The 12,244-nt window shown below is 38.4% G+C and overlaps 1 protein-coding gene across 5 annotated transcripts in view; it reads left to right on the forward strand.

The window, feature by feature from the left end:
* LRP6 (LDL receptor related protein 6) overlaps window positions 1-12,244 on the forward strand; it is a gene marked incomplete at its 5' end in the record, with an annotated part of 128,230 nt that overhangs the window by 97,312 nt on the left and 18,674 nt on the right. For 4 of the 5 annotated variants that reach the window (XM_079549373.1, XM_079549374.1, XM_079549376.1 and 1 more), the window contains 5 exons: window positions 1,109-1,398; window positions 3,526-3,752; window positions 6,161-6,345; window positions 7,975-8,301; window positions 11,877-12,079. In XM_079549373.1, coding sequence (XP_079405499.1) covers window positions 1,109-1,398; window positions 3,526-3,752; window positions 6,161-6,345; window positions 7,975-8,301; window positions 11,877-12,079 — 1,232 coding nt within the window. The remainder of the gene's footprint in view (window positions 1-1,108; window positions 1,399-3,525; window positions 3,753-6,160; window positions 6,346-7,974; window positions 8,302-11,876; window positions 12,080-12,244) is intronic. The other variant, XM_079549377.1, reaches the window with a different exon arrangement.

The raw sequence follows: 12,244 nt of genomic DNA on the forward strand, positions 1-12,244 counted from the left end.
CTGAATAGTAAGACAAAAAAAAACCACCAGACATTCCCTATGTCCATGACACTCCCATCCATTCTCCTGCTTAGGTAATTGGAGCACCTCATAGGTCTGAACACCCCTGAATCCAGTAAGGAGGGGAGGATCAGGGAAAATGAGAACAGCCAGCTGTTAGATTAGCCCAGCTGTTTTTGGAGTTGTATCTGTAGTAGGAATCATCCTGCAATCTGAACATGTGCTCTTGGTGATCAAGAGCTAAGAATGAGCCAGTTTTAGTCTGTTCAGTGTTTTTCAAATGAATACTGCAAAATCATTTTTAAAAACAACCAAAACATTATGCTCTGTGGTATTTATGGAATGAAAACACAGGATCTAATTTCAAATTGGTTTTCAAAACACTGATACAGTTGAGTTGTGGCATCACAGAACTTGTCACGTTCACTGAATATCCTGCCACGTAGGCAGGGCTTTCAGTTTCTTGGTGCCACATCTGGTTTGTACCCCATGGAGTTAGTTAAATGCAGTTGAGGTGTATCTTTGTATTGCTGCTACGTGAAGATGCTTGACAGTACATGTATTTGAAATATAACCCTCTTTCCAGCTGCTTGGCTAACTGATCTTGGTAATGGCGGGTGAATTTCTAGCGCATGCAGGTGTATGTGCTAATATTGCGAAGAGCTGCTTTACTAGCTCCTGGAAAGAAGAGGCCATTAAGTGGATGTGAAAATAATCTCAAAATTTTCCATCCCTAGGAATGCAAATGGGGTACATAATTAGACCAGTGTGTTATTAAAAGTGACAGGACTTGCACTTGTTTTCTTATGTATTTGCCTTCACTTCTGTGCTTATGCTATGAATCAGTATTATCGATGCTTGAGGCCTGATCTCATCCCCTATTGCTAGGTTTATTTCAGGAAAAGGAGTGCTGGTTTTCCAGCTAGATGTATTAACATCCCTCTAAAAGACTAGAAGAAACAAAAACAAATTCATTCAGGACAAAAGGTGGAAAACTACTTCTATTTCTTAAAGGGCTCATGCTGTTGTTGATGCGTGTGAGGTCCGACTTTCTCTTCCAAATGAAGACAACTTGTAATGATTGCTTTTCCTTGTGTTGCATGCTTAGGTACAAACCCTTGTGCAGAGGATAATGGTGGTTGCAGCCATTTGTGCCTGTACAGACCACAAGGCCTTCGCTGCGCTTGTCCCATAGGCTTGGAGCTCATCAATGATATGAAGACCTGCATTGTCCCAGAAGCTTTCCTTCTGTTTTCTCGGAGAGCAGATATTAGACGGATCTCTTTAGAAACAAACAACAACAATGTTGCTATTCCGCTTACTGGAGTTAAAGAAGCTTCAGCTCTGGATTTTGATGTGACAGACAATCGAATTTACTGGACTGATATTTCATTGAAGGTAGAGATGGAAGATATTCTGAATTGGCTACTAACTTGCTGCAAGATTTTTGAAATAGATAAGAATGGATTGACAAATATGTTTTACAAGATTCAAGGGATAGGTAGGAGAGCTGGTTCCAACTAGGAAAGCATTCTCTCATGTAAATCATTTAAATCTAATGTGCACGTTTCATGTAAAGGATAAGTTTGCAAAAATGAAGTTTTACAGCAGAAAGCTGAGAAGAGTACCAAGCAGCAGGAGGTCTTTGAGATTAAAGATTTTTTTTGTCAAATATGTAGGTCATTCTGAAAATAATGCCTCCTATTTATTTCCATGGAAACTACAATAGATACAAAGATCATGCTCTTCAATAGAGCAAATTTTCAGCTACAAAACACTATCTTGCAATGTATTCACCACCATTAGCTATTTGTTTTCATTGGTGATGAATAACAGCCTGCTGCTGGGCTCATAAAAATCTGCACCAGTAGAAGTAACTCGCTGTCACCACAGCTGAAACGCAATGCTCAGCCCCTCACAGTGACAGACCTTTGCTTCATGCACACCTTCATGTCAGATGCCATTTTGTCAGACTTTTTATCAGATTTTTGTCAGAAGATGTCTGCTGCCATCTTTCATACAGCAACAAAACGTAAAGGAATATTTGTGGGAAGGTTCAGTCTCTTCTGCCATACTGCTAACATCTGCCTTTGATATCAGGGAACAACATAATAAAATAGGAAGCGTTACTTTTGGAGCAGCCCTCATATATTAAATGGATCCTGTTTTTTGTCAGAAAGTGAAAATAGGTCTTACCTGCTCATTAACTCGCATACTTACTGCACATAAGGCATGTTACAAGCTTAGTCAATCAAGGGTAGGATCTAGACTAACAAATAAATAAAAGGTTGAAGGTAGTTGTATAAACGTGGTCGCTAATAGAGTGACAGAAGCCAGTGTATTGTCTGTCTGCTACCTCTGTTTTTAGCAAGTCTAGTTATTTACCATGTTTTTCATGGACTGTAGATGTAGTCAGAATTGTGAGCACCAAAAATTAGTTTTTAATGAAAGTAAGTTTTTCACACTTGGATTGAGACCCATGCAAATAATAACTTGTGGATCTGTACAACAGAAGAATGATAAAAGTTAAAAACCATAGTGTTTAAATTAGTTTGAGAGAGAGAACTTGGCTGAACTATTTAGGTATGGTATTCATTTGGAGTATGTTTGAAATGAAAATAAAAGGAAGATCCCACGATCAGTTTTTCTGGGTAATAAAAGTGAAAACTGAAAAACATTTCCCCACTGTGTGCAGTCACAAACTGCGTAATTAGCAGAAAGCACCTGAACTTACAAGTAAACCAAAAATCAAACGTTTAGTTAACTTCTGATGTGTTAGAGGTATAAGAAGTATGTGCAGTGAGGAGTACAAAGGACAAAAAAAAAAGGGAGTCTGGCGCAAAGTATAGTTTTATACTGTATTAATGTTGTTCCTTTACTTTCAGGCTTATACTTATACTTGGTCATAGTAAATTATGGAATGCCTAAACTTCTAAACATAATTCTGGCTTTATTCGCTGTTGTAGAGTGATTGATTATGGTGGAAATTATAAGAAGTCTTTAGAGTAAAAGACCTGGAAGAAATCATGCTTACTGAAATTAAATTAAACCATCAGTACTAAAGCACTTACACTGCTGAGCTAGTGGGCCATTATCTTGTTTTCATCTGTTTGCTATTCTGTCCTGAACTTTCTCATTAGGTTGCTTTAAATATTGTTCCATGCTGTAGCATCGATGGTTTTGTATTGTCCTGGGAGAGCTGAAATATTTCCCTCTCAAGGCTGGCACCAAGTTAAGGTCACATTGGCATGTAGACTGCTTAATTGAGCCATAGTAGTTATCCCATTTATTTCCCCAGTGGACCACTGTTGTAATTGACATAGAATACTTTCATAGAGTATAGTAAATCATTACTTCTGAATAGCAGCATTGTTTGCCTTGCAAATAAGTAGCACATTGTATGATCTTCTTTCCTGTGAGATGCCTAAAATCTGAAAATGCTTAAAATGCAACAAAGAGAGCAACCAGCCTAATGACAGGTTGGTAAAATTTCTAATTTGCCTGTGTATCTTTACCTCCCCAAAGACCATCAGCAGAGCATTTATGAATGGCAGCGCACTGGAACACGTTGTAGAGTTTGGCTTGGATTACCCTGAAGGCATGGCCGTAGATTGGCTGGGGAAGAACTTGTATTGGGCTGATACTGGAACAAATCGCATCGAAGTGTCAAAGCTGGATGGCCAGCATCGCCAAGTGTTGGTGTGGAAAGATCTTGACAGTCCCCGGGCACTGGCACTGGATCCTGCAGAGGGGTAACTTGCTAGTTTATGTTTATGAACGTTGAAAAACAACATCTTAATGCTTCCTCTAGGGCATGTTAGTTAGGCTTTGCGTTTAAATCCTAAGAGAATTGAGCTGGGGAATATAACCTGGTAATTTAAAGTATGAGGGCTGAAAGAGTATGTTCTTAATGTCCTGAATAATCATTAAGAATATTACACAGAAAATCAGGGAAGCTCATTAAAAAGGGATTTACATTTAGTTTTTTAATTAACCACAGAATCAAAGTAGATTTGGGTTTATGGAGCTCGTTAATGAGAAAAGGGCCATTGCGTTGGAAAGAAAATATTTGTCCTTTTTAAAAATGAGGATCCTTTAAAAATGTATTATTATTATTATTATTATTTTTACAAGTTAGGATCCAAAAAAACATTTTAATGGATTTAACCTGACAGTAAGCAAGTGAAACTTAAAGTCTGAGAATAAGACAAAATTTGCTTCTTCAGATAAGGGAGCTTTTTTTCAATCTGGCTAAGTGAAGCAAAGATAGGGGAAAAAGTATAAACAATTATATAACTACCTTTCATGAAAGTGAAGATTTCCTGTGAAGAAATTGCTGAGTTGGATTCAGGTATAACAGCGAAAGTGAGGCAATAAGCTGGGGGAGGAGGAGAAGAGGGGAACAAGGCAAGGTAAAATTATGTAGCTTTTGAAAGAGCTCTTCTCCCATGAAATGCTCATTTGACATTAACTAATTACTACAGATCGTTTTTGATGTTATACCAGCACTGTATTATTCTTATTTCACAAATGAGGGAACTTAGACTTTTTTTTTTTTACAAATGAAAGAATTCCATTTTCAGGTGCTGTGAATTTATCAGTTTCTACTGACACTATCGGAATTGCAGCGATACAGAAAACTCAGCACCCTGAAAACCTATCCCTCCTGCTTAGTTTCAGCAAGGAAGTAGCAGCTGTCTTCATGCTTAGTTGAAACAGGTTCTGCTGTTACCTCAATGAGGCACAGAGATAAGATTCAGCCCCGATATGCCGGAGACTGCCTTTACTGGTACATCAGAGACCATCCAAAACCAGATTACTAGATCTGCTTAATTGGCACAAGGGCTTGATTCAAGCTCTATTCTGAGAGCAGTTTTTTCCAAGGATTAGTACAATTCAGTGATTTTATCTTATTTTTTCCAGTGATCTTCACCACAGTCGGTACAATTTAGTTTAATTTTAGACCAGCGTCTTCTCTTGGTTCTAGAGTCCAACTATGTCATTATAGTTCATATGCAAGTTTTCAAGACATTGCTACAGTAGAGTTAATTCTAACACACGAGTTCATGCTGTCCACAACTTGCAAAATTTTTAAATATTAGAAGGAAAAATGTAGAAGTATTCCTGGTGTCTGAAGAGAGCATACTTGACGGTCAGTGGTGGAGCAAGCTTTGCCACTGTTTATTGGTTTAAATTAAAAAATTCACGGGTGCTTATTAGTAAGGTCATTAAAGATGTTAAGATTAACCAGTTATGTCTCATTTTAAAAATTATGTTGGCTTTACATTTTGAAAGAAGTGAGCAGCTGCTTGACACCAGATGTCAAATATACAGCCCTTTAACTGTTCAGTGCCTAAAGAAAATGTAAACACACATAGGTCTGTGCTTCAGAGAGTGGTGAGGTACTGGAACAGGATGCCCAGAGAGGCTGTGGATGCCTCGTCCTTGAAGGTGTTCAAAGCCAGGTTGGATGGGGCCCTGGGCAGCCTGGTTTAGCATTAAACGTGGAGGTTGGTGGCCCTGCATGTGGCAGGGGGTTGGAGATTCATGATCCTTAAGGTCCCTTCCAACCCTGGCCATTCTGTGATTCTGCCAGATGGCATAAGTTGGAATGTGAATACATAGCTATACAGTGTTGTTTCACTCTGCCTTCAGCAAAAATGGAGCATGCTGTTGAATAGCTGATTGACTTAGTTACAAGCAGATGAGCTTATTAACAGAAGTACTGTGAATTTCTTCCTTTTTTGAATTCCTGAGTTTGATGGACACTGAATAAAAACAGAAGCTGAGTGCTATGGAAAGCTTCTTGTTAAATAAGCAGGTATAGATGAACATGCCCAACTTCTAGCCTTCTGCCTCCTAACTGATGTGCATGGACTAGTTAAAATTGAAGTACTTTAATGCAAAATTTGCTGGTGAAAGTTCATCTCCAAATGGAAAAAATAACATTGGAAGCATTTTGAGAAAACCTGATTAATTTCCTTGTTTGTATTTTGGAAAATATATATATATTGTAATGGGGCCTATTAAATATTTGGATTTACAAGTCTTGTTTTCTTTTACTCTTTCCAAGGATTTTTGCTTAGTTTAGTTTCTTCCCTTGAGTTGCTTGTTGGTTTTTTTTGTTGTTAATTTTTTTTTTCCTTGGCATTTCAATCAGGTTTATGTATTGGACTGAATGGGGTGGTAAACCGAAGATTGATAGAGCTTCTATGGATGGCAGTGACCGGACTACTCTGGTACCAAATGTGGGACGTGCCAACGGCCTAACTATTGATTATGCTAAAAGACGACTGTACTGGACTGACCTTGATACTAACCTGATAGAATCCTCCAACATGCTAGGTGAGCTCCAGAGTCCTGGACAGCCTCACAGGGATACTGTTGCTGTTTTACAGCTCCCCGTGACAGTTTGTTGCTTGATAAATGTCTTCAGACAAAAATAGATTTTCCCAAACCCACACATCTTCAATATTTGCTTCTAAAACAAATGCATACACAATAAAATATGTAGTGGTGCCTCTATTTTTTTGTCAAAAATAGTTGCTCATAGTTTAAATTATACCAACTGTGTATATGTGTTTTCAGTTATATGTAGGACAAAGCTATCAACTTTATGTTTTGGAGTCTTGTTTTTTCTGCTCTGAAGAATGTTGTCAAATACATACCAAGCACTTAATCATGTCTAGAAAGTCAGAGAAAAAGTTAAGGTACCAACAGCTTTTTGGTTAGTTTTCAGAATGTAATTTAATACAATTTGATTTTAAACTTTCTTGGCATCCCCAGGGTTCAGTAATTTTTTCCTACTATTCTGCATGCTGGAGAGTGTTCCTGGCTAGTACAGGAGTGTTCTTTCTCACATAAAGGTCTGTGTAACTGTTCTATAAATTGTTTCTTGCAGCTAAAATGAGATGGAATATTCTGTTCTTTCATTATCCCAGGGAGGGATATTGTGGGTATTGTGGACCCACATCCTATCACCTTTGCCCGCATCATGTTTTTAACACCTTTGTACTCATGGGAGCAGACTGCTTTGTATTTCAAATTATTCAGATTATTTTTATCACTATCCATTACTGAATGTTAAAGGATTTTGTCTACTTTAAATAGTATGTTACCAATAGTGGGGAAAAAAGCAAGAAAAAAAATCAAAACAGGGAAGTGCATTACTAGGAATTGTATGTAATATAAATGCTTTCCTTTAGCCTTTCATGAATTTTGGTGTGTTGTTGAGGCTGGGTTAGTTCCCCCCAGTGTATAGTGGAACTGGACCTAGAATTAGAATTTCACCTTTCCTGTGGCCAATGACAGCAAAGTACAGGACTGTACATCCTCCTCTGTGTAAAGAGGGAATGACTTCCTGCTTAATAGTCTCCTGTTCATTTTCCGTGACTGGACAACAAGAGATTCCATGGTAATAAAATGGTTGAAATCAGTGTGGTGGAAATCTTCCCTCCCAATACTCCGTTTCTTAAGGTCTTGATCTTCCCACGGTATACACTATTAACTGTCTGTTACCATGAGATTCTGAGTGTTCTTAATACAATGTAGAATTGTATTAAGCTCATAACAGTTCTGTCTCTGTAAGCAGTGGGCAGAGAGATCTGTGTGTGGTGCTGGAGATGCTGAAGTGGGAATACAGTGTTGCCTTCAGTGGGATGTTGTTCCTTTCAGGGAGGAGAGAATGGGCAGAATCTTTGTGAGAGCCCTGATAACTTCTAAGACTGAAACTTTTTTATTTAGTAGGATGTGTTCAGTTCTGTGAGTTACAGGCAGGATTAACGCATTTCTGTGCTCTGAGACTTCAGAATGGCCTTTTGAATATTGTATATTTCTTTATGATTTACTTTTGTAACAGTGAAATAGTACTATCTTTTAACCTTTCTGCGCATATGGCATATCTAAAGCATTATCCAGCATCAATTTTGTTTGAAAATGCTAATGCTTTTTTTCTCCCTTCATTTTTGGAAACAGGTCTTGACCGTGAGATTATAGCTGATGACTTGCCTCACCCATTTGGCTTGACTCAGTATCAGGATTACATTTACTGGACAGACTGGAGCCGGCGTAGCATTGAACGAGCCAACAAGACAAGTGGCCAGAACAGAACTATCATCCAAGGGCATTTGGATTATGTTATGGACATCCTGGTCTTCCATTCCTCCAGGCAGGCAGGCTGGAACGAGTGTGCCTCTAGCAACGGCCATTGCTCTCATCTCTGCTTAGCAGTCCCTGTCGGTGGTTTTGTCTGTGGGTGCCCTGCTCACTACTCCCTGAACTCTGACAACAGGACTTGCAGTGGTAAGTGGTGATGAAGGAAAGTGAAATGCAGTAGCAGATATGCTTACTAATGGATGCAAGCACGGTACTTGCAGGAAAGAAGAGTTTTACTTTTAGGTGAGATGGTCCAGCTTGCCTTGCTGATAGCCAAGTTAAGTCTAGTTTCTAATACTGGCTGTGTATCTGAAAATATTTTGTTGCCCTCTCTACCTTCAAAAAGAGCAGGGCATGTGACTGGATAAAGATGGCAATAAAAGTATGCATTTTTAAGTATTTTTTTTTTTAATACTGAAATCCTTCTAAGTTGAAAAGGTAGGGGAAAAGCTTAAAAGGAAAAGGGAAATCTAGCAACACACCAGTGTCTCAAAAAAAAAGAAGAAAAATAGCTCGAGTGAAACTTTTCAGTGACTCGAGCCAAATTTGTGTAAGCGGGAAAGCCAGACATGCTTTTGTTTGTCAACCCTTATCAAGTGCTTGCTTGTTTTTTTGTTTTTTTCATTCTAATCTTGCCTGCTATTAAAAATGTGTGGTAATTCAGTGTGTGCACTCTGGAGTTTGCATAGCCTTCCTGTGGGTTAAGATTTAATTCTGTAGTGCTTCTGTTTGCTGGTTGGTGTGATGCTGTGGAAGGTCCCGAAGGTGAGTTCTTTCCCTAGTGAGGGGAGGCTGAGCCCCACTGCCTCTGCAGCACTTCACTTTTCTCATCTCAGTGCAGCCAAGTCCCATTTTTCTTCATTGTTGTGCAGAATATGAACCACAAGGCCCCTCAGGCTGTGTGTAATTAGTTTCTTACCAAATAATTTATCCATCTCTCAATAACTGTCTGCCAGTGAAGCACTCACAACTTTGGCAGGGATGCTGGATGGCTGATTTCCACTGATGTCATTCAGATTAATTGGTGGGTTAAGAGATTCGTGGTACAGAGAGAGGCAGATTGTATCTCATCTGCATTATGCCTGAGTAGAGAGATCCAACTGTTGTTTTAAAGTCAAAAGCAGGGTACCCAGTTCCATGAATGCCACTTCATAATTTTTTTTGAAAGTCGTGCTCCTTAGAGAAGCCTGCTTTATCCCCCAGTGTGTTCTGTACTCCTTCTTTCCTTTTCAGTTACAAGAGGTGCTTGCCTGACACCTGGATTTTTGTACATGAACATTCTCACATCTTCCTGCAAGATAGAAGCACAGCTGACACCACTCCAGTGGTTGCTGTGATGTTATAGGTGGAAGAACTAGATTTCCAGTGGAAAACAAATAGCAAAATGATGTTTTCCTGTGAGAAAGCACTCTCAATGCAAGTGGGGAGAAAAGTAGGAAAGGAAGAAGAAAAATAAAGGAAATAGTTGTGAACAAACAGAACTGTCTCCCTTCAGAATGGTTCAGTCTTTCATAGTGTATTAGGAGTATTCCTTTTGCCATGTTCAAATCTGGTAACTTTCCAGGTTCTCATTTGTAGGTAATTGGAGACTTAGGCTTCTCTGCTTATAATTTAATTTTACTCTTGGCCATTATAATTGGAGCATGAATCATTTTAACTTTCCCTTGCCTGTTTTACTTGCTCATATATTCCCAAACATTATTATTATTATTATCCCAAGCCCTGTCTAGAGGCCAGTTCCTCCATTCTGGATCACCCTGCTCATATGTGCATAGATTCTTTTAATTATGGGAAGGACACACTGAACTCACTAGATCTGGTATCTCATCAGACCTACCTTGTGTTGTAAAGTTTGAATGCAATATTACACAAGAGATGTGCTCATTGCGTTCCATTTGCCCTCCAAAAATATAGTTAAATTATGTGACAATTTGGAAAGAAAATGATGAAAACTGGGAAGTGATTTCTGAAATTGGTACTGTCTCAGAGAAGTGGGGCAAAGTTTACTGCTAGTCTTTATAATGAGCCATCAATTCAGAGTAGGAAGCCTGGTGAGCTTAGACAGTGGGAGGGGCTCTCTGGAGAAGAGAACAGAAAATATTAGGTTCTTATGATGGTATATTTGTCTGCACTTTTATCTTAAGCTTTTTTTCCTTAGCATTAATCTCTTAGCTGCTTGCCATTGATGTCTTCTCAATCTGTTAGTTTGCAATACACATTCAATATAAAGTTTTGTTTGCTTTTTATGTGTTTTATTCCATAGTGTAGAGCTAAGAGGAAAAAGGCTTAAATTTTTGCAGAAACATTTGGAGGAGAAATAAGGTTTTCCAGAAAGCAAAAATACCTCTCAATTAGGCCTGGTTGTTTTAGGAAGTTAGAATTAAGTGTTAGTTACCAAGGAAACTTCCCTGTACATTCTTTTTCTTTGTTCTTTCCCAGCAGCAGATAAATTTGTATGCCTAAAATAACAAAGAAAGGTGATGTTGTTCTCAGGAAGGCTTTTGCTAACCTTCCCTTGCCAAGGTATTGTCTTACCTATTTTACAGGCTGGATTGAATCAGCACAGTGTCCCGCTGCTAATCTCTCCAGACTTGTGCTATAGCAAATTGATTATACAAAATTCAGGGAGGCTGCAAGCTGCATTTCTGGCTGCTCACTCTTGTGCTGCCTTGCGTAGCAGTGGTTCCATGTAGACCATTGCTGAAAAGAGTACTGCGTAAAAAGGGGGGAGTTTAACTACATCCACACTTTTCTGACCCAGTTATGTAATACGGGGAGTAATTTCTTTTTAATAGTGTAATAAACAACTATGCCTTACATGCTTACTGCTAGATACAGCTGTTAAATTACAGTTAAAGAGGATGGGAAGCCCTTATTTTCTGACTTTGATAATACTATCAAACATCAGATAGAGAAGAATAAGTATCATTTTTCCAGGAAATTTTTGCTGAGCATCTGGAAAGTTATCTGATGCTTTTTTGAATGCAGTCGGTGTTCTTAGATAAGCACCAAGGAATAAGCAAGATAGATAAATCTGAGAAGAGTGAAATTTTTTTTCCTTCAAAAACCCAACCTGCACACAGGCTATGAATTGGTCATTGTTCCATTCTGGTAGCAATAGAGAGGGTTTGCAGTAACAAGATGGAACCACCAAATGGCAATCTCTGATCCTTGTAACCTCTAAATAAGGAGCTGTTGCTGTGTTTTGATCAGCTTCTTCTGCAGGCAAAGGAATTGAAAAACAAAAACAAAACAAAAACACCAAAAACATTTTTTCATACCTAGCAAAAAATTTAAGTTCAAAATAGTGGAGCTGTGTTTTCCTGGAATACCTTTAGAATGACAAATGGCTGTTGCTTGAGAGGTGTAGTTGACTGTTAGTGAGGTAATTTTGGCAGAAATCTTAACATTTACTAGACTTGCAACTTACAAAATTATCTTTGCTAGTCACGTCTATGTTAAAATTTTTGTAATAATCCTTTAAAAGGCTTTTCAAGCTAATTAGAGGGGTTTTTTTGTGTTGTGTTTTGGATATACTTGGGTTGTCTTTATTTTTTTTGTTTGTTTTTGGTTTTGTTTGTTTTTAAAGGAGGATGAGAGGAATGAAATTTTTGACACTGTGTTTTATAAAGTAACTTTTACTGAGCATAAAAATACTCAATGCTATTGCTGTGTGTAACCCTTTCCCTCTCCTTTTTTTTTTTTTTTTTTTATCTATCAAGCTCCTACAACCTTTCTTTTGTTCAGTCAGAAGAATGCAATTAATCGCATGGTGATAGATGAGCAGCAGAGTCCAGATATCATACTTCCTATCCATAGTCTCCGAAATGTTCGAGCCATTGATTATGACCCCCTGGATAAGCAATTGTATTGGATTGATTCACGGCAGAATATCATTCGGAAGGCACAGGAAGATGGCAGCCAGGTAACTTGTGGGCAGTAGAATTTTTAAAAGATGCTCTGTATCTAAGAATGTATGAGGACACATAAATAATTTAGATCTACAGGTTTCTGGTAGGTTATCAGCTGGCTCTTGGCAAAACAAGTGGCATCTAGAGTTTATGGAGTTCTCAGTCAGTAAACTGGGAGT

This window comes from Tetrao urogallus (genome assembly GCF_951394365.1).
Source record: "Tetrao urogallus genome assembly, chromosome: 1".
Lineage (NCBI taxonomy): Eukaryota > Metazoa > Chordata > Aves > Galliformes > Phasianidae > Tetrao > Tetrao urogallus.